Consider the following 23,768-nt stretch of genomic DNA (forward strand, 5'->3'; position numbering starts at 1 on the left):
AAGGGTGTTATATCATTTAATGATATGCTGGTTTAGTGAGAGTTTATATTTAGACGTTTTATGATATAACAAAGTTTCATTTTACTACTTCAGTATAAAGTCCAGGTTTCAGTTTCATTCTGTACTCATTTATGATGATCTCACTAAAGAATAAGGCAAGACCAATTGAAAATAGGCATGTTTAAATCATATTACATGTAATTTTCATGCTTCACATCCGCACTTGATCTATATCGTTGGTTATGTCAATATATGTGATCATTGATGGGTCTAATTACGATGATTATAATGAAGATCGCTTTGGTTCTATGTTGACATGATCAATGAACTAGATTGTTGGAGATGTCATCTAGTAAGACAAATTTTTTTGATATCATAAGGATATTGTATAATGCATGATTGTATGGTAACATATGTAGCCTAAGTGGGAGATTGTTAAAAATTTCGTGTGGGCCTATATATGTAATTTATCACACATTATAAACTGTTTAAGGTTAATGCCCATATAAAGTGATCTTTTACGGTTGAGCTATATGATATCTCATAGAGTATGGTTATATTATGTGTAGAGACCTCATGTGCACCCTCATTTGTCAATTTTCTATTTTATGATCCTCAAAACCATATATAGTAGTTGTTCACTTTTGCCTCTCCATCAAAAAAGAAAATTGTCGATCTCTCATTAGATTTACAGAAGAAGGAAATGCCACTTATAGAGGTTTTGAAAGATTTAATCCATTAAGATCTATCAGTGCTATGATGAATTTGGGTACGCTTCCGCTTTATGTTTTATTTGTTTATTTCTGATCTTTTTAATGATTTAACATGAACAAATGTAGGAATCAAGAAATATGATTCTCTAACCCAGAATCCAATAAGGCCCTCTCTGGGCTGGGTCTTACCTTCTACATTTTAGTTTGTATGTTTCTTAAGGTGCACTTGATGGACTAAGATGATTCCTCGTCATCTTCCTGTACTATCATACCTTATTTTTTTCTTGAATACAATTTTTCTTTTTGCTCTCCCTCGCTCAGAAAAATAAAAAAGACAACCACAATGACAAAACACGTATGATTTCCTAATATAGACCTAGCATGTTTTACATGAAGTAAATATTGTTCAGCATGTAAATATTATCATCCAATAAATACACATTGATAAAATTATACATTAGCAAAAGTTGGAGGAAAAGGAATATCGTATATTTTTATATCGTGTAACATTGGACTGTTTTTTTAGGCATTATGAGCATATATATTCTTGAGTTAAAATATTGCATCTTTTATGGAATGACATAGCCTTGAGAGTATAACATAAGGGACACGGTTGAAGAATTGAGTGAACCAATAATTTGTTGTAGATAATAAAAATTCAGCATATTCATCGGCATTTATGTTTACATTATCGTTGTTTCTTAATTCATCTTCCATCTAAAGATCGTAACTTTTGCAGAATTTTTTTTGTTATTTAATTGTCACCAAGATAAGAATACAACTGGAGTTCATTTTCTTTTTTTTGCAAAATAAGAGAGGAGAACATGTTTTTTTTTTAAATTTTAATCAATGAAATTCCTTTTTGATATTTTTATGTTTACAATATATTTTTATTGAATTATTATTGCAAGGCATTAAATAAATGAAAACTATTGGATACCATACTCTGTAGTAGAAACCGCCCAATCCGTTCCACGGATATGAGCGAGATGGTTTGTTCAGTGAAAAATATGTTCTACATCGTTTGATTGTGTCATATAAACTGACTTTCGAAGGGCTATAAAATTCAATGATGTAGAACACATAAAAAATTTTTATTTAAAAAATCATATTTTTAAGTAAAACCCACCTGATTGAAATTTTATCTATAAGATCTGATCAACCCAAAAATTCTAAAAATTTAAATCTTCTATTAGGTAGGAGTAGGTGTTCCGGGAGCACCCTATCGTTACTCTTCTTTATAAATGGACCATGTCCAACGCGTTTGGCCGGTCAAATTAGCGAAATAAAGCTCATTAGATTCGGTTAGAGATAGTCTAGTGCAGCCAATATTTTTTATAAATGTATTATTAAAACAATATTCATTCGTGTCAGTAGGTTAGTAAGGACATGGAGATTCGTATCGTATCATCCGATACGCAGCCAAAATGGCGTGTCCCTCAGACATAGGGCCTTACTGAGATGTGCATAGCATAAACGGCAAAAGTGCAAACGCCTCTTCTCCAGCACTCTTTGCAGAGAGAGAGAGAGAGAGAGAGAGAGAGAGAGGGAAGAAGTCATGTTCCTGCGGAGGTTCGCGCGGCCATTGATGGTGAAGGTGAAGGAGACGACGGGGATCGTGGGGCTGGACGTGGTGCCGAACGCGAGGGAGGTGCTCGTCTCCCTCTACAACAAGACCCTCAAAGAGATCCAGGCCGTCCCCGAGAACGAGGGCTACAGGAAGGCTGTCGAGAGCTTCACTTCCCACCGCCTCAAGGTGTGCCAGGAGGAGGAGGACTGGGAGGCCATCGAGCGCCGCATCGGCTGCGGCCAGGTCGAGGAGCTCATCGAGGAGGCCAAGGACGAGCTCACCCTCATCTCCAAGATGATCGGTTCCACCCCTCTTCCTCTTTCTCTCGTTCCTCTTTCGTTTTGGCTCCTATCTATCTTCTCTTTTGTTGTTTTCGTTCTAACGGGCTCGATTTGGGGGGCCTAATTCGCCAAATTTGAATGTTTGTGGATTATCATTATCGTGAAATTGTTAGTTTGAGGTTTTTGGATTGATGTTTTGCGTGATTTTGACTCGATTTTTGCCTGATTTAACGTTTGGCAATTGGTGGTGGTCATGTGATCTCCTGATGCCCTGTTTGTTGATTTGGTCCTTTTGGTTGATTCGTTGAGATGTGTTGGCTTTGAATGAGAACTGTAAATCGTGAGTGCATTTGAGGTTTTTCTTTAATTGATGATTTAGATAATCTAAGCTTGATGGGATTAACGTTTAGGAATTGGTGGTTTATGTTTTTGATGATCTTTCAATTTGCTAATTTAGTACTTTTCGTCCGTTCTTTTTGAGGGGTGGGTTTAGAATGAGATACCGTTGGTTGCTGGAATGTGAGTGTAGTAGTTCTTTTGGTGGTTTAGGCTCCGTTGGGAGTCTTGAATTGGAGGTGATTTGCTGTTCCCCCAACACCCTCTGCCATTCGGGAGCAGTGCATTGTGGTTTCCCCAACACTTCTGTTGTTTGGGAGTAGTGGTGTTGCCAATATTGAGTATCAGGTAGCCATGAAAGAAGTCAAGAAGAAGAAGAAGAATACGATGCACAAAAGAGGAGGCAACAAAAAAGCTTCGTTAAACCTTTAAAGAATGAATGAATAATACATATAGGATACAAAAAACGACAAAAAAGTATTGACTATATACTAATGCTATGTTACAATATTACCCCTCCAAGATAGACATATATCCAAGCAAGAGGGTAACCCACGACTATGGTGATATGTAAATTACATTCCTCAACACTCCCCCTCAAACTTGAGATGATGAAAACATGATAATTCCAAGTTTGAAGAGGAATGGTTAGAATGTTTTCTAAGGAAAGCTCTTAGTGAAACAATCCGCTATTTGATTTTCAGTTCAACATATGCCAATGAAATGATTCCATCTAAGCAGGCTCGCCGGGTGAAGTGACAATCTATCTACGTGTGCTTAGTCCTCTCTGATTGTCACAATGCAAGACAATAGTGTCAGAAAGTTCAACCTGCAAGAGACAAAAATGAGGTAAAGAGAGAAGAGAGGAGTCGGCGGCAATAGGGTTTTCCCTTTTGTCTTACTATTTATATGTATTGTACAAAGTATAACATTACACAAGTAATAAAAATAAATTACAATATGCCACCGCCCTCTTGAGGCGCACATGCATCTCGAGATGGATCCTTGGAATGTGGTGCGGGTCAGATCCATGATAAAAAACTAACAGCCTCCCTCAAGTTGAGTATGGTCTTTGATCATGCTCAACTTGTCTTTGAGTGCCCAAAACTGATGAGTGGATAATCCCTTGGTAAAGATGTCAGCAACTTGCATATCTGACCAAACATATGCAGGTTCAATTTCTTTTTCTTCCACCTTTTGTCTAACAAAGTGTTGATCGATCTCGATATGCTTCGTGCGACAATGAAGGATGAGATTGAAGGCAATATTAATAGCACTCTGATTATCGCAAAGAAGCATAGAGGACGAGATCGGTTCTTGTAATTCTTGCAGTAGATGTCTCACCCATGTAACATCGGCTGTTCCTGCTGCCATTGCACGATACTCTGTTCAGTACTAGATCGCGCCACTGCCTTTTGCTTCTTACTACTCCATGTTACAATGTTATTGCTGATAAGAATGCAATACCCCGACAACTCGACGATACAAACTAGGATCATGATAAGTAGTGCCTTCTTTAGCACTTAGCTTATGATTTAGAAGGCAAGGTGTGCTAATTGGTTTACAATTCTCCATCCCTGTAGCAAGTAAAATATCAATAGTGTACTTATGTTGGCTCAATGTAATAGTCTCATGTCGACTATCAACTTCCACACCCAAAAAATATCGCAAGGGACCCAAGTCTTTTATCTTGAATTTAGCCATCAACATAGACTTAACCCAAGATATGTGAACCTCATCACTCCCGGTGATAATGATGTCATCAACATATATAAGCACCCAAACAATAGCTGAATCACTTTCAAACCAAGATCTAGAAGCTTGTTTCAAGCCATAAAGAGAGCGTCGAAGTTTACATACCCAATTGGATGAATCATGCATGCTATAACCAGGTGGCTGCTCCATGTAAACTTCTTCCTTTAGTTCACCATGCAGAAATGCATTTTTAACATCAAGTTGACTGAGTGACCATACATGTTGTAACGCCAATGCAATGATAATCCTGACGGTGCCCAATTTTACTACTAGGCTGAACGTTTCATCGTAGTCCTGCCCATACTGTTGTGTGAAGCCTCGTGCAACCAGATGAGCCTTATAGCGCTCAACACTGCCATCCGGTTTGTGCTTGATCTTGTATACCCATTTGGATCCTACAACATTCTTGTTATCTGGCCTTGGTACAATCTCCCATGTATTGCATTCATGCAATGCTTCCATTTCCTCATTCATCGCCTCTACCCAAGCATGGGAATGTACAACCTCATGAAAGGAGGAAGGTTTTGTTTCTTTGGACACTCTAGTTAGAAATGTTTGAAAATCCAAAGAGAAATTGTTATAACTTACCCAGCGATCTATAGGATGTCTAATCCGAGTGGAACGTCGTAGAAGAGTCTCATCATTGACTGGATGAGCTCTACGAGAATAAACAAGACCAGAAAAACGTGAGGATGTTGTTGTAGGAGGAATGTCTTCCATATGCGGTTCCACATCGAAAGTATAAGGTTCATTGTCTGTCAATAAAGATGAATCCTCATAAGGCAACAAATCATATAAAAGTGAGTCACTGAGCCAAGGATCATAACTGTCCTGTGTATCTGTGGAAGATGAACCCAGAGTGTCAAAATTTTCATCATAAAAAACAACATTTCTAGCTACCCGAATTTTGCCTGTATGAGGATCATAACACCTCTATCCCTTATAGTCATCTGCATACCCAAGGAACTTGCACTGCACAACTCTGTCTTGAAACTTATTTCTCAATGAATGATCAATATGAACATAACATACGCAACCAAAAGGATGTAGTTCTTCATATGATGGATGACAATTATAAAGAACAAAATACGGAGAATTATCTTCAAGGATGGTCATGGGCAACCTGTTGATAACGTAAACAGCTATATGGAAAGCCTCTGTCCAAAGAGAGAAAGGAATACCCACAGTGTGCATCATGCTTAAGGCTGTCTCAACAATATGCCTGTGTTTTCTCTCAACTACTTCATTTTGTTGCGTGTAATGCCATGCTCCTTCAAATATTCACTAAAATCATGTGATATGTATTCTCCCCCCCATCACACTGGAAATATACAACATTGGTATTGAATTGATTTTGAACTAGTGCATGAAACTGTTTGAACAACTTGAAAACTTCATGTTTGTTTTTCATGAAGTAAATCCAACTAAATCTAGTGTAAGAGTCAAGAAAGAGTACATAGTATCGAGATCCAGAAAAAGAGGGAGTGGGCGCAGGACCCCAAACATCTGAGCATATAATCTCAAAAGGCCTTGTTGCTCTTTTATTGATACTATGAAAAGGAAGTACATGACTTTTGCATAAGTGACAACTTGGACATTTTGACTCTAAACTGACTGCGGGTATTAAACCTTTAGTAGACAACTTGTCAAGAAAAACTTGACTACAATGACCCAAACGAAGATGCCATAAGTCTGGCTTATTAAGTTTCAAAACTCTAGAAGAAGAACTATGATCTGTAGATCGACTCAAAAATGTTGGAAAGGAAGATGCTGAAGAAGCCACGGCTACGGAAGACGACGTCTTCAAAGGCACATGAGATTCTTCAAAGACGTACATGTTTCCGCGTCGTTCACCTTTAGCGAGCGTCTTCTTGGTTTGAAGGTCCTTAAGATAAACAGAAGGAGTAAATTCAACGGAAGAATTATTTTCATCAACTAACTTTGACATAGATAGAATATTCTTTTGAATAGCAGGTGTGAGTAAGACATTTGACAAGGGTAATTGAGATTCAGGCAAAGAAAGGGAGACATTTTCAGTGTGAGAGATGGGGTGGTGAGATCCATCTCCTATGACTATAGTGCCATTTCCAGTGTAAGGAGTCAAGTGAGAAAATTTACCTGCATCAGAAGTAACATGTGCTGCTGCCCCTGAATCAATATACCATATACCTTCATCATTTTGGCGCAAGTTCATCTGATTGAAAGTAGTCATAAGGATATTTTGTACGTCCTGTGGAAGAACCTGTCCCTGAGGAGTGCGTGCAAATGTCTGAATTGCCTTCTGCCCTGGTCTACTATCTGGCCTTCCTGTTTTGTTCCGGTTCTGAGGATTGTACCAGCAATTTGCTTTAACATGTCCCCGCTTATTGCATAGAAAACAAGTAGGAACACGTCCCCCTCGTGGTACACTGACTGAGCCACTACCTCCTCCACCTGGTGTAGGTAGTAATCCTCCTTTGTTTATAGGTGTTCCATTGGGACGAGGAGGAGTAAATAAGACTCCTGTTTGAATAGGCGTATGTGCCATCATCACAGGATGAGCATCATCTGACGCGTGTTCCTGATTTAAATTGACCTCATATTGCAAAAGCTTAGATTGAAGATCATCAAAACATGGAAGAACTGAGACAACCTGGAGTGCCGTGCAAAACATGCGATATTCAGGTCCAAGGCTACCTAATACCTGTTGTACCATATCCTTATCTGATACAGAACTTCCAATGGCAGCTAACTGATCTGTAATCACCCTGACATCCCCCATGAACTCTGTAATAGATTTGTTTCCTTTTCGCATAGATTGGAATTGCCACTTGAGTTGCAAAGCCCGAGATTCGGAAACCTGAGAAAAAGAATGAGCTAGTCCATTCCACAACTCGGCAGCAGATTGATCATCAGAAATAGTTTGTAAAACACGATCAGAAAGTGTGGAAGTGATGTAAGCAACTAATGTCTGATCCCGTTGTACCCATATATCATAAGCAAGATTGGTGGTTCGAAGTTGACTCACCTTCCCATCTTCACCTGTTATCTCTTGCACGATATGTGTAGGTGGGGCGGGTGATCGCCCATCTAGATGCCCATAAAGACCATGACTGCGAATAAAAGGCACAATCTGACGCTTCTAAAGTAAGTAATTATCATGGGATAACTTGTGGGTCATGGGGTGAGTAAGAAAACTAGGGTTCAACTTGGAATCCATGGTTTATACGAAGAATGAGATGAAATAACAGGTAGGAAATAGGAATGTGATGATACCAAAATAGAGTGCCGACTATACTGACAGTGTATTGAGAGAAAAACAGCAATGCTGTGTGCTGAAAATAATATCAGTGCCTTCGTCACACAGAGGAGTAGTGTCGTGAGAAAGAAATTGTGACGTGCGAACCAGAAAAATATTGAATAGAAATATTTTGGGGAGAAAATCAAAGATTCGGCAGACTGGAACAAAATATTAAGACGTGCGAACCAGAAAATTATTGAAAATGAAAAGAACCGAAAGGGAAACTAGAATGACGTGAAAAGGGATAAAGGAAAAGAGAAAGAAATAAATCTGATTAAGGAAAAGAGACAAAAATAAATCCTACGTCCTTTAGAAGCACGTGTTGGGCCTTATAGGTCTTCTAGATGATTGATTTCCGCGCCTGTGCTCTGATACCATGTCTGAAAGTTCAACCTGCAAGAGACAAAAATGAGGTAAAGAGAGAAGAGAGGAGTCGGCGGCAATAGGGTTTTCCCTTTTGTCTTACTATTTATATGTATTGTACAAAGTATAACATTACACAAGTAATAAAAATAAATTACAATATGCCACCGCCCTCTTGAGGTGCACACGCATCTCGAGATGGATCCTTGGAATGTGGTGCGGGTCGGATCCATGATCCAAAACTAACAAATAGCACCCTCAATAGCAACACCCATGTTTTGCAATAGCCATCTCAACCATGTGATCTCTGCTGTGACTTGGGACATAGCACGATATTTTGCCTCAGTTGTGGACAAAGTAACCCTTTGCAAGGGCATCTGATAGCTCCTCAAAACCGAGCATAGAAAGCCTGAACTGACTTATTGTCTTGTCTTAAGCTCTTCAATTTCTGTTCAGGTTGATATCTTGCCCAGTTGGATTGCTGATACACTTGCTTAAGATATGTCCATGCATCTTTAGCTGCCTCAAATTTCATAATGTTCAGCTCAACTGAGCCCAATAACCACGACTTCACTTTGACACTCTCTCTCTCTCTCTCTCTCCATTCCCAAATCACCATGGCATAATTAGCATCAGCCTTTTTAGGTTTGAGTTCAGTACCATCAAGGTACCCAATGTAACCAAAGCCTCTAACAACGATTTGCATAAACTTAGCCCAATAGGCAAAAATTGTTCCGTCAAACTTGATAGAAACAATCTTTATCAAATCCTTCTTATTAACACCAACCCCCCACTACAAAATATGTTGCTGCATAAGAAAACCATAACAGCAAACCAATATCCAAAATAGTGTGTACAGCAGTACAGACACAAATTTCAACACACAATTAGTTATATTCACAAGAGCCTTGCACAATATCTCTAGGCAAGCATTAGTACCAAAAACATACCAAAAGCACTTCAATCAGTCCAAAACCCAACTAAGACTGCACGATATGGCAACCAAACACCTCTAACACCAATCTGCTACAATAATAGCCCAACTATGATAGACAAACCAAGATGTAACAGTAAAAACACTGTTACCGCCATAATAGGGATGCCAAAAACACGATAAATTTCCTCCAAATCACCACATCAGACCAAAAAACCACTTTTGAAAGCTTACTAGCACAAAAAACGACTTGATTACACCCTTTTGGAGAGATTCAAAACCATCGATTTGATCAAAATGAGCAAAATCTCCAAATCTGAACCATATTACTTGTGATCTCAGAAAATCTTGAAAAAATCATAGAAATTTCAATTCTCAGTCAAATAACACGATTCCTGATTGGTTCAACTCCTAAAATCAAGATCAATTTAAATATTACCTCAGATGGGGATGAATCTGCCTCTCGTGCAACCAAAGCTGATGTCAACAGCACACTCTTCGAGGCAGGCTATCGATGACCAGAATGAAGTCTTCTACCTCCAATCTCCATTCTCACAATCCTCTAAGAGCTTGAATATGATTCTGATACCATATTCAACCAAGGAGAAGGCACAAAGGGTGGAGTCTCAAGAGAGATGAAAAAACTTTCATTAGAATGGAAAGGCAAAAGAGATACATCATATAGGGGATGATCCCCTTTGTTACACTAGAGGACAAAATTAGTTTACCTCTAACCTACTGAAAAAATACAAAAGTGCCCTTTATAAATAATCTTATATACACTTGAGATAGGGTAGCACCAAAGATAGTAATGCATGCTATACAATCATATTACACTTCTTCAACAAATTCAAATAAGTGTAGTGTGCCTAAAACAGTTGCAAAGGCTACATATGGAGAGACAAGTATGTCTGCAAGAAAGGATGGGATACATCAAGGATTAGCTTTAAATCCATATTTATTTGCATTAGTCACTAAATGCAATAGCATTTTTTATTCAAGATGATGTCCATGATGCAATACTTGTTAGCCAAGATAGAAAATATGTATAGAAGAAACTAGAACTTTGGAGGAATATTTAGGAAAAAAAGATTTAAGAATTTTGTAGAATAAAAATAGGATATATGGAGTGTAAGTTTAGGGAGAAGGTTGGAGGAAGATGCTACTAGTTTAGATGGAAGATCTTACAACATAAAAATGGAATTTTTTTTTATGCCTAGGCTTTGCACTTGATATGAGTTTGGGTGCCACTCCGCACACGTACCGATCTTCTCCCAATTCAAGGAGGAAAAGGGCTTGCAAACAAGGTTGTAAGTATCATATCATTACTCGTATCGGTTGGGCCCAAATTAAGGCTGTATCGTATCCTATCGTAAAATATCATAAAATTTTAATAAAAAAATTCTAAAAAATCAAGAAAAATCAGAAAAAATTAGCAAAAATTATAAAAAAATCATATCTCATAAAAAATGATGAATTGCACAAAATACAACAATAAAATTACATATGAAGCATTTATGTCTCTATGAGCTGCATAAAACATCATCAAACATCAACTAATATAGAATTATAGATAATATTGCATGCATATCTCACAAGAACAATGCAAAATATTAAATAGCTTGCAATTAAGAATATGCCACATGACTCATACCTTCATATTACATAAACAAAAATATTATGACAATAGTTGCACTCAATTTTCAATCGTTTTTCACTCATTACTTAAGTGCTTCATTGTTATGCCGGATCATTTAATGCCATCTTTGTTGGAGGAGTGTGGAGCTTGATTTCTACCTTGATATAAATCTCTAATTTTTGCAGATCCAACTTTGTGGTAAATTGGTGGGGAAGGGGGGAGGTGTAGGGCGGCAATGCCCTCCGAGCCAAATTTTTTTGGGGTAGCTTTTGTAATTTTACTTATAATAAAGATTTTTTACCTTAAACCACTTCCTTGAGTGAAAAATGGTGAAAATGCACTTTTTACTTTAGCAAACCACAAAATCCCTCTTTCTTGTGCATGGATCGGCCCCCAAGTCGCTCTTACAAGCCCTAGGTACATGAATATTTGTCTGATGGCTTCTACACAAATGAAGTTGTCCATCAAGAGGTTTTTAAAACCCAAAACTGAAAAATTACGATTTGGTCATTTTCAAGCGGGTGCTGACCCTGTGTATCGTACGATACAGGCATGCATTGTACGATACACACTCTATCGCGATACGAGTGCATATCGTATTGATATTCTAAATAGTAACGATACTCATCGTACGATACGTACAACATTGCTTGCAAATCCCTATCTCTAGGGCCAATTCTCAAAAGAGACTAAGAAGAGATAATTCTTATTAAATGGAATGACTTATGTAGCCTTTAGACTATATCCTTGTGTCCCAGTTTTGCAAAACTGCCATGTCATATCAAGCGTGTTTATTTTGTGAGTATATGTTTGTACTCCTGAGCATAGTCATCTGTATCGTTGAAGGTGATTTCTTGCCGAGGGTTTTCTTGAAGAGATTTTCAATAAGTGTTTTTTCTCCAATGAATCTTGAAAAAATCTCTTGGTTTTTAAAAAAAGTGAACTGTAAAAATAAGAAAATAATGTGTTTGTATCATTTTTCTTGGAAAATATAAGGAAATAAGTTTGTAAAGTCTTTAAATACAAAAAAATAAAAAATTTGGGCATAAAATATATAAAAATAATAATTTTTTTTTCAAAAAATATTGTGATATTTTGAAAACATTGTGATATTTTGCCTATATTATTGGCTGACCTGAAATTTCCAATAATATCACGATAATTTCAAAATATCGGTGATCTCAGTGACACTAGTTCTGAGTTGATGCATACTTCAAGTCCAGATAAACAAGGGTTAGATATCACATATTTAACCTATGTCACATGGGTACGGTTACGACACAGAAATGTCTAAAAATGTGGGTACGGGGACACGGTTATATATATATATAATCACATAAATACAAAATAGATTCAAAGTAAACTGAATATAATCTAAGTATATATGCTATATCTAAAATATATATTATATACTGAACATATAAAGTTATAAACTGAAAATATAATTATAAATTATAAATTGAATACAAACTTGTATGTACGGAGGGTAAAATGGCATGTCCAGATGTCGGCGCGTGTCGACACGGGTACAGAGGGCAAGGAGTGTCTGTGTGACAGTATTTAACTTAATCAAAGAAGCTTCTCTATTAGTACTGACTTGGGTATATTCTTTACTGTGGAAAAGTACCCTGGATTTAAGCTATAACACCAACTCTGACATGAGCTTCCTGTCAGTTCATTAATCTGTCCATCCTCTATAAAACTCAGCAGTGATAACATGATTTTAGATTGAAGGAAATATGTGAAAATCCCTCTTTTTTGAGGAAATAAAATATTTTGTGTTGAGTCAATAAAATATCAACCAAATTTAGTGGATCTATAGGACATAGAAGGAACTGGCATTCTAAGGGATCTGCCATAAAGTTACTTGGCTAACTATATGTGACTTTAGTATTATACTATTAGTTGCTCAAAAATGACTACTACACATGCTTGGCTGTGTATGGCAACAAACCAGTGTTTTCCGCCATAACAGATGGATGTGAACTTTGTCTCTCTTATAGTTGATCCTGATGAAAAGGCTCTAATGGAACATCTTGTAGGATACTCAGTCCCTCCCAACATTGTTCTTTCTGTACATGAGGTAAATACAATAGAACATTGTGTTGTTGGCCTGAAGTTTTAGTGATCTGGTTCTACAAAAGTGATTCTTTTCTCTTCATAATACCAACATTTTATGCTTCTATTGCCTTCTGTTAACTCATATTCTACCATGGTTTTTATTGTCGTTGATGATCCGACAATCATTGGAGATTCCTATTCTGTGTTTGCACATTTAAGCAACATTCACGTGATTGCCTCAATATGAAAGGCTTCATCTGGGTTTTCTATGGGTTTAATCGTTCCTCCTATTTCATTGATGGCAAAATTGTTTTTACTAGTTGTATGTTTTTGATGCTTAGCCTGTCAACGAGCAGATTTGGTGCACTGGCTTTCTTAGTGATGACCAAATTGGATTTATTCAGGAATTTTAGGCTTTGTTTGGAAACTGGTAGCTGGGATGGGAGTTAATGTATTTGGTAAAAACTTGGTCAAACTGCCTTTGTGGTCGATGTTTGGAAACTGGTAGATGGGATGCGAGTTGCATTTGAGATGGGAAGTGAGGTCCTCTCTTTGTATTGTACTAATGAGTGGATTTGGCAGCTGCCACCTTTTCAAATGCATAAACTGCCTCGGACTGCCAGTTTCCAAACGGAGCCTTACATTGGCATGAAGATATCTCAGTCCATAAAAAATTAGGGTGGTTTCGTCAACCCGGATTGTATGAAAATGGGTCATTCGAGGGATTGGCGAACCCTTGAGTAGCTTGAACTTGTTTGTGAACAAATTCAGGGTACTGAGCTGCCGAAGGGCACTCAGTAATAGAAGTTGCCAGACTGACATAGAGAGCACACACTTGATGAATGGGGGGTGGGCCCGCGAGAAGTTGATCTAGCTTTTGCAAAAGCATATCTACTTTGCTTTGCAGCGCAACAGTCGAACCAATCTCGAGACAGTGACATTTTTTCTTCACTGTGTTTAGTATGTTGTATGATTATGTCTTGTATTCTCATTCTGTTGTTTTTTTGGCCTTGCTGATTGTCATTTGATAGATGAGGTGGTTGAGAGTCATCCTGGTATTGGTGGTTCACATTGGTCATGTGTCACTTATTATATTAAGTATTTTTTCCGGTATTAGAATAAAATATAAGAGGGGTTGCTTATGAATTGCAATGGTCTTCCAATGTTTGATTTTCCTTTTTTATTGGGGATGGTGTACTTCCTGTTTGTGCTTTGCTTTTGCTACGAGTAGGGATGAGCATCGTGTTAAAATGTAAAACTGTACATATATGTATATATAATAATATTATATTATTATATATATATATAAATACATTTTTAATTTCTTTCTTTTCTGTATTTTTTTTCCTTTATTTTTATTTTTTGTCTTTATGTCATCTAGTTCAGTTTGAACTAGAATGACTGTTGCTAGTCAAGTCCTGTCCAGACTTGACTAGCAATAGAGCTGTTGGACTGACACAGTCCAACAGCTCTTAATAGAGCTGTTGGACTGACACATTCCAACAGCTCTAAATAGAGCTGTTGGACTGTGCCCAACAGCTCTATTGAGTCCTCTTTCAGCTGTGTATATAAAGGGGTGCAGCCCCTCTTGTATTTCACTCCAATGCTTCTTAAGCAATTGGTTTTTCATATCAATAAAGAATACATTTTTATTTTTATTTTGTTTCCAGTTATACCCTTTTTAAGGGTTATGCTTTAGTGTCATTCTTGACACTTGCTCTTGTTAATCAAAGCTCGTGTTTCGAAGATCCCCATTTCATTTCATGGTATCAGAGCCGCGGAAGTACTAAATCTTGAGGAAAAGCTGCCTCGGTTTCCGTGCCCGTTTGCAAAAGTGTTCGCCACTTGAAGAGAAGTGTTTTATCACTTCATTGGAGAAGATTTCACATCTTGTTGTATTGTTTTTTTTTTCTTTCTTTCTCATTTTCCTTCTTGTTTCTCTTCTATCCCTATTCTTTCTCTCCTTGTAATCGATGGATGACAATGATAAAGTCACCATCATGCCTATGAAACTAAGCGATACGAACTATGTAACATGGGCTTCAATCATGAAGCACCATATATGGGGAAAAGGCTTATGGGGGATTGTGGATGGTTCCGATTCGGAACCTAAGCTATCTCTTACTAAAAAGGAGGGAGATAAAGACGTCCCTCTATCGGAAGAAGAGAAAATCAAGGCTATTGCCTCATACGAGAAGAAATGGAAAGAATGAAGAATATCTCATGCGAAGATAATGTCATGGCTTATCAATAGCGTTGACATTAAAAAATGCTCAAGTCTTGCCAAATTTGATCATGCCGATAAGGCATGGGAATACCTTAAGAATATGTATTCCCTTAAAGATATTGCACACGTGTGCAACCTCCAAGAAAAAGTTCGAATGATGACACAAGGAGACAAAACTATTCGTGAATATTACAATGGGTTGTCCGAACTTTGGGAAGAACTTTCCCTTTTAGAACCAAAGTGGCATTGTGCCGAAGACATCGAGCTTCGTCAGAAACAACTCGATGTTGAACATTTTTACCAGTTTATCACTGGATTAAGGCCGGAATTTGAAGCCACTAAATCGGCCCTACTTCACCGGGGAAAAATTCCTTCTATTGTTGAAACTATTGAAGAGTTAACAATGGAAGAAAATCGTCTCCGGAAAGGTTCTTTAAAAATTGAAGATGATTCCGTTTTAGCCGTGTCTAGACCAGGGAATCATGTTCGATCATATAGGCCTCCTCACTTTAACCGACAAAATGGTGACTATGATAAGAAGAAAGTTATTTGTCATCACTGTCATGAACCGGGACACTACAGGCCACAATGTCCCAAACTTAAGGAGTTGAGAGAAAAAAGAGCTGCAATTGCTGGATCGGAGCCTAAAGATCAGGATGCACCAGTTTCCCTGGCCCAACTAATGGAAATCCTTCAGCCTCTCATCAAAGGTGCCTCTTCCTCATCTGAAGCTTCCACCGGCGCAGCAGCCTCATCTTTTTCTGATTTAGGTAAAATTTCTTGGCTTCTTGACTCTGGTGCATCTTTTCATATGACCCCAAATAATCAAAGTCTATCCAAATGTGTTAAAAATAAAACAAGTGTGTCAAAGGTCTTTACTGCTGATGGGACTTCTCTTGAAATAGAAGGAATATGAGATTTTGAAAAAATTTATAAAACAAAAAATTTTTTTATTCCAGAAATTAGACATGTTCCAAAATTAAATTTAAATCTTTTATCTGTATCTCAAATTTCTGATTATGGGTGTAATATTTCTTTTTCTTCTCATGGTTGTTGTGTACAGGATCGCCAGTCAGGCAAGCTGATTGGGGAAGGCCATAGAGAAGGAGGACTCTATTACATGGATTTTTTGGAAATGCCGAAGAAAGCTTTTTGTTATAATATTCAAAAAATAGAGTTGGAACTGTGGCATAAGAGACTTGGTCACCCACATATAGCCAAAATCCAACATTTTCCAAATCTAGGGAAATTTTGTAACTCTGAATCATTTGATTGTAAAGATTGTATTCTCGGCAAAATGAAAAGATTACCATTTCAGAACAGAACCTTTTTCTCTTCAAGACCACTTGAATTAATACACTCGGATGTTTGGGGTCCTGCACCAGTAATTTCTAAAGGAGGATTTGTTTACTATGTTATTTTTGTCGATGATTTCTCCCGACATACGTGGATGTACTTTCTCAAACATAAGTCTGAAGTATTTTCATACTTTCAAACTTTTCATAATATGGTTAAAAACAAATTTCAAAATGATATTACTATTTTTCGCACAGATTCAGGGGGAGAGTTTTTATCCACAGATTTTCAAAATTATCTTAAATTGCATGGCATCACACATCAAAGATCTTGTCCTTATACACCTCAACAAAATGGACTGGCAGAACGAAAACATCGCCATATTATAGAAACCACTAGAACTTTATTAATAGCAAATCAAGTCCCTAAAGACTTTTGGGCAGAAGCTGCCTTAACTGCCACCTATCTCATTAATAGGATGCCATCTTCTTCGTTACAAAATATCACTCCCATTGAAAAACTTATAAACATTTCTCCAGACTACTCTAGATTAAGAATATTTGGGTGCAAATGTTTCATATTTACTGACAAAAATGATAAACTTTCCCCTCGTGCGATTCCCTGTGCCTTTTTAGGATATGCTGAAAACCAGAAAGGTTATAGATGTTTTGACTTCAAAAATAATAAACTATATGTGTCTAGAAATGTTTCCTTTCTTGAAAAGGAGAGCTTCTTTGATTTTAGAAAATTAAAAGACGTCACTGAGTACTCCTTTTTGCTAGATCTAACATCAACATCTGATGAATATGACCTTGATTGTAACTTTGATGATGATCCAAGAATTATTGATCTTAATGTTGAAAATGAAGAAGTTCATAGAGATACTAGTATTCAATATTCCAGGCGACAAGAGTCTAATACTCCATGTGCACTTGAGAAATATTCTAACATTCCAACTAGACAATCATCCCGAATCTCGAGGCCTCCAGAAAAGTTTGTATCATACGAGTCTTTCTCACCCACATATAGGGCAGTTATTGCATTAATTCACTCATATGAAGAACCATCCACATATTTTCAAGCAAAAAATGATATCAAATGGATAGAAGTCATGAAAGTTGAATTAGATGCACTTGAAAAGGCTTCTACATGGAATATTCAAGATCTTCCTCCAGGGAAGAAAACTATAGGATGTCGATGGGTTTATAAAATTAAAACCAAGAGTGATGGTACTCTTGAAAGATATAAAGCCCGTTTAGTAGCCAAAGGTTATGCCCAAGAATATGGGATTGATTATGAAGAAACCTTTGCTCCGGTGGCTCGTATGACTACTGTCCGAACCTTAATTGCCTTAGCTTCTATCAAAAAATGGTCTATTTTTCAAATGGATGTCAAAAATGCTTTTTTAAATGGAAAGCTAGTTGAAGAAGTATATATGGAACCCCCTCCTGGTCTAAGTATTCCTAAGGGTAAAGTCCTTCGCTTAGAAAAAGCTCTTTATGGACTTAAACAAGCACCAAAAGCTTGGTATGATAGGTTTAGTCGTGTTATGATTGATATTGGTTTTCAATTCTGTTTAACTGACACTGCTTTGTTTATTAAGAATTCTGATGCAGGGATCATTGTGCTTCTTCTCTATGTGGATGATATGATCATCACCGGAAGCGATAAACAGGGAGTTGAAACAATCAAAACACTTCTTAAATCTTATTTTGAAATGACTGATTTGGGCTTGTTGAGATATTTTTTAGGCATTGAAGTTGCTTATTCTCCTAGAGGATATTTATTATCTCAGACTAAATTTGCTTTTGATATTGTTTTCAGGTCTGGTATTACTGATGATAAGAAAGTTGACACTCCAGAAGTTGTTAATGTTAAAATGAAGATTGATGATGGAGAACTTCTTGCAGACCCTACTCCTTACAGACAGCTTGTCGGGGCACTTTCCTATCTATCCATTACCAGACCAGATATAGCACATGCTGTTCATACAGCAAGTCAATTTCAACATGCTCCTACTTCTGTTCATATGGGAGCAGTCATGCGTATTATCAGATACATCAAGTCCTCTCTTTCACGAGGACTTTTCTTATCTTCCTCCTCTTCTCTTGATTTAATTGCATATACTGATGCTGATTGGGGAGGTGATCCCAATAACAAACACTCAACCACTGGCTTTTGTGTCTTTTTAGGGGAATCATTAATCTCGTGGAGGTGTAAAAAGCAGCAGAAGGTATCTCTCTCATCCACCGAAGCTGAATACAGAGCCATGGCAACCACGACCATGAAAGTAGTTTGGCTCCGACGACTGCTTGCTGACATGGGAGTTGAAGCAACAAAGGCTTCACAAATGTGTTGTGACAACAAAAGTGCGATCTACATTGCCAGTAACAGAACATTCCACGAACGCACCAAACACATCGAAATGGATTGTCACTACGTCAGAGAGGAATATCTACACGGGATAATTGATCTGCCATATGTCACTTCAGAATATCAGTTAGCAGACCTCTTTACAAAGCCTCTCGCTGCTCCCCGATTTCACTTTCTCTTAGACAAACTTTCGCTCATTGTACCGTAAGTTTGAGGGGGAGTGTTAAAATGTAAAACTGTACATATATGTATATATAATAATATTATATTATTATATATATAAATACATTTTTAATTTCTTTCTTTTCTGTATTTTTTTTCCTTTATTTTTATTTTTTGTCTTTATGTCATCTAGTTCAGTTTGAACTAGAATGACTGTTGCTAGTCAAGTCCTGTCCAGACTTGACTAGCAATAGAGCTGTTGGACTGACACAGTCCAACAGCTCTTAATAGAGCTGTTGGACTGACACATTCCAACAGCTCTAAATAGAGCTGTTGGACTGTGCCCAACAGCTCTATTGAGTCCTCTTTCAGCTGTGTATATAAAGGGGTGCAGCCCCTCTTGTATTTCACTCCAATACTTCTTAAGCAATTGGTTTTTCATATCAATAAAGAATACATTTTTATTTTTATTTTGTTTCCAGTTATACCCTTTTTAAGGGTTATGCTTTAGTGTCATTCTTGACACTTGCTCTTGTTAATCAAAGCTCGTGTTTCGAAGATCCCCATTTCATTTCACATCGGCCCGACCCACTAATGGACTGGCCCGGTTCAACGGCCCGGCCCGTTTACTAACAGCCAGGGTTTTGGCCCGGTTCTTAACTGGCTTGGATTTGAAGAGAAGCCCATGGCCTGGCCCATTGGCCCAATGGGCCAATGTGAAGCGGGCCGGGTCAGGCCCGGCCCAGCCTGGCCCAATCTTAAAATGCATAAATGCTTGACTGAAATTATGGGTTAATGAGAGAATAGCAAGTTCCCATGCAACTAATTCCTAATTAGTGCAATTAATTAAGTAAATAGTAATAATTAACAAATAGCAAGTTCCATGCAACTAATTAGGTAAATAATAATAGTTATCCAAGTTACTATGTAATAGTTAACTTTTAAAAAATTTATATTATTAAAAATTAATAAATAACTCAGGCCCATTGGGCCGAGCCTGGTAGCCTGCGGACCGGCCCGAGTCCGGCTCACGTATATAACGGGCCGGGTTTCGGCCTGGTACCTAACGGGCTCAGGCCTAAAATCATGGCCCAAACCCAGCCCCTTGGCGGGCCGGGTCGGCTTGGTCCGTCGGGCTGCCGGGCTTGTTGCCCACCCCTAGCTACGAGAACAAAAATGCCTCTTGGATTATCAGTAATAGTGCCTATATGATGCATAATGATTTATATACATAGATTGTCCGTCTAGGTGTAGTTCCTTATGGGGTTATTATTCCCTTTTATGCAATGTGCATTGGTCTTCCCTTCATTTAATTCTAGTTCCCTTAACGTACGCTATTGGTCATGGGTGGAAAGGAGGCCGTCAGTGTCTTATATCTTTTTTTTTACCAGATGTACTTTTTGTGGTTTAATCTCCTTTTGAAATTTCTAATTTTTGTATTTTGGGCAGGAGTATCTTAATCTCATTCACTAGATGTAGTTTATTCTAATTGGATGTATAAAATAAATAAATGAAAAGTAACAAAAGGCAATATGTGATCTTCAACAAGCATAGTTTGTTGGTCATGATCTAATGATTTACTCTTTTCTGTCCTATAGCAGCCTATTTTCTTCCTCTGACATCAATATTGTTGTTGGCTATGCATTTTCTGAGGCTTTTGCTACATGTCATTTACTTAGATGTACTTTGTGATTCATATTTTTCTTTTTTTTTATCATATTATTTCTAAGTTCAACATGAAATTCTATAGGAAGCACGTCCCCCCTGGTTCTCTGAAACATCCTCAAAGAAATAATTTGTGAGAAATATATAGAAACATTTGCAAGAATTGTTGTAAAAATAAAAATAGCAGGGTAAATTGAAGCCACGGAAAAAAAAAACGGCCAAGTACTTGTGAAAATTTGGAAATTCTCAGATGTTGAATGGACAATACAGTTTTGTCTTTGGGTGTCAATCATGAGATCAGGCAAAGTTAATCACAAATCATTCTCTTAAGAAAGCAGCATACTTTGAGCATTGTGCTTCTCCATGAAAAACCTGAATATTGGTGAGTGCCGTTATTGTCATCATTGTTGTAAACTATATTGAATGACATCCAAAAACTCATGAATGATTGTGGCTCTACTCTCGTTGGACATATCAGACATGGAGGGTGGGGGGTTTGCGTTCTGGTATGCCGGTTCATTATGAGATAAATGGCTACGTGACAAGATTCATCCACCAGTTTGGAATGCCATTTGTATGCAGTGAGGGGATTATGGCTTTGACAGGTCCAAATGTTGTGGAACATCTGAACGTCCTTAGCTGGTTGGGAACTTATGCACGAGTGACTCCATAAGCTTTCGTACTTGGTTGGGCATAACTTTAATTTTTAATTGACGCCCAGTCCTCAAGACTCTCCACTCCCTCCTTTGTATTTAACCAGTTTTCGGTCCATGTTTCATTAGTTTAGGAGATATTCATTTCCTGCAAACAAGCTAATTTTCCCTTTGCTTTCCTCTTTATCTCATTCAAAATCATTTGAAAGATCAATCGCTTGCTTCGATCACACCATGCTGGAGATGAATTATGTTCCAAGGAATAAATTGATTGGAATTCTGTATTTGAGTCCTCTTACCTTGTTTGGATGCTATGCATATGTTCATGTCTGCAAAAAATAGAGTTCTTAATCTGAATTGTTCTGCTTACATGATTGTCTCTCTCTCTCTCTCTCTCTCTCTCTCTCTCTCTCTCACACACACACACACACACACACACTCTTTATTATTGGATAGGCAAGCTTGGAAGCAATTCAAATTCATGATCTAGGAGAATTTTTTTTGATCTGAGAGCTTTGTGGACTTCTTGAGGATTCGGTGCTCACCACTTCTTCATGGTTTGGTTGCAGAATGGGATCCCTGGGGTGTCCCTGAAGATTATGAGTGCAAAATTGTTGAGGATGATAGACCTATTCCCAGCCATGTACCACATCATCGTCCTGTTCCACTTCCAGAAGAGTTTTACAAGGCACTAGAAGCAGCAGCTTCTATCAATACTGTCACCCCAACTATTGAGAAAAAGAGTGATCCAAGTATTGAGCCAGGTACTGAGAAGAGTCAGCAGTCAAGTTGAGCAATATCACTTGCTGCCGGCATTGATTTGTCTTGCTCAAGGCCTTGTGTGACTCCTTTTTTCTAGTCTAATGTGGTGGAAGAATGGGTTTTGAACAGGAATCAATTTTCATGCTTTAATAATAGCATTCAGGCTTTGTGGTTAAGAACAAAGCTTATGTTCAGTATTGACTCAGTATGTGGCTTCATGCTAATAGATGATAAAATGTCACCTTTATTAACTCATTTAAATAGATTTTATTTTCCTTTCCGCAATTAACAAGTACATGATTTTAGTTGAAGATCCTTAGGTGATGATGCTGTAATGTAATAACCGAGTTCATTTACAACTGCTCTGTTGATTGAGCCATCAACTACTTTTTAATCCAATTCCATGGCTATTAGATTTGTGGAAGTCCAAAAGCAGCCTTCTCAAAAGCCATGATATCTCATTGTAAAATGGAGCAAACAATTTAAAACTGATTGGAAATTTTGAAATTCTAGTGCTAGTCGGCTATTGAACATCATAAAAAAATTCCTTTCTATTGATAAGCTGAGTTCTACTGCTCTAGCTGATTGTTGATCTGCTGTTCATCGGTTCTGTTCCACTTTGCCCGGGCTCCATTTGGTTCTCCCTAGGCACCTTGATCTCCATGCTATCTCGTTTTGGTTCTTCTTGGGCACCTTGGTCTCTATGCTATCTCATTGGTGGTGGTGATATTTTGATCCAGAAAATTGTTTTGCTGAACCGAATGTCTGCCCTGTATTCTTAGGTTACTGGTTCAAAAAACTTCTAAAACTTAATCCACTTTGGTCATTTCATCATTTTAGGTCTTTTGGTGCCTCTGTGTTTGGCATGCAGCCCTCTTAAGTCTACCTTGGCTACCTTTGTTTTATTGGGAGGTCACATACAGACACACATGCTCCCATGCATGCATGTGTGATTAGCTACAAATTGTATGCCTCGCCACAAATAGGGCTGGTAAAGGAGCAAGCTTGAAGTGGTCAAGCTTGGCTCATTCCTGTGGCAAACTGAGCCGAGTTTGAGCACATAATGATATTGAGCTAAACAAGCTGAGCTTGAGATGTTTTTTTTTACAAAGAAAAGAAAAGAAAAGAAAAAGAAAATCTGCTTGGGAGCTGAAAGTAATGGGATTATAAAAAATTACTGTTTCAGAGCTGGAATCTGTAAATTTTTATATCTAAGCCTATAGCTTGCAAAACCAAATAATTCAATCATTTGTTGTACTAACGATATTCATATTGCTTAACAAGCGTATATGAGCTACGATAAGCCGAATGCCTATTTTGCATGTTCGGCATGCACGCCTATTTTACAAGTTCAAACGAGCTCTTTACGAACTGAACATGAGCTGTGTGCCATGAGCAGCGCCAGCTTGTTTCCCATCGTTATGCACAAATATCAGTCCTATGCAACTATTACATGATCTGCTAGGTGAGACGGTTTAAGGCGTTGCTGAAGGATACTGTGGCTGTTTGACTTTCCTGTTGGACAGGGAGGGGTTACCCCAGGAGTTTTACACCGCGATAGTCAATGTGGCACCTCTTGACTCGTATCCAGGTTGTCCGAAGTTCGAACCATGACCATGGTTTCTCCTTGAACTAATGTTCAAGTCCAGCTGTTTTGAACCGTCATGGCTGCTCAAAGCCCCTTCACAGTCGAATCTG

The 23,768-nt window shown here is 37.8% G+C and overlaps 1 protein-coding gene across 1 annotated transcript; it reads left to right on the plus strand.

Annotated features, from left to right (window-relative positions):
• The first annotated feature begins 2,196 nt into the window (after nucleotides 1-2,196).
• Nucleotides 2,197-22,321, plus strand: LOC149833531 (putative NADH dehydrogenase [ubiquinone] 1 alpha subcomplex subunit 5, mitochondrial). Its single transcript, XM_090015185.1, has 2 exons — nucleotides 2,197-2,584; nucleotides 21,878-22,321. Exons 1-2 carry the CDS (start codon nucleotides 2,272-2,274, stop codon nucleotides 22,099-22,101), a joined length of 537 nt encoding a protein of 178 aa, XP_089871311.1. The 5' UTR covers nucleotides 2,197-2,271; the 3' UTR covers nucleotides 22,102-22,321.
• The last annotated feature ends 1,447 nt before the right edge of the window (nucleotides 22,322-23,768 follow it).

The sequence above is a fragment of the Nuphar pumila genome, chromosome 7 (genome assembly GCF_984573655.1).
Source record: "Nuphar pumila chromosome 7, dmNupPumi1.hap1.1, whole genome shotgun sequence".
Classification (NCBI taxonomy): domain Eukaryota; kingdom Viridiplantae; phylum Streptophyta; class Magnoliopsida; order Nymphaeales; family Nymphaeaceae; genus Nuphar; species Nuphar pumila.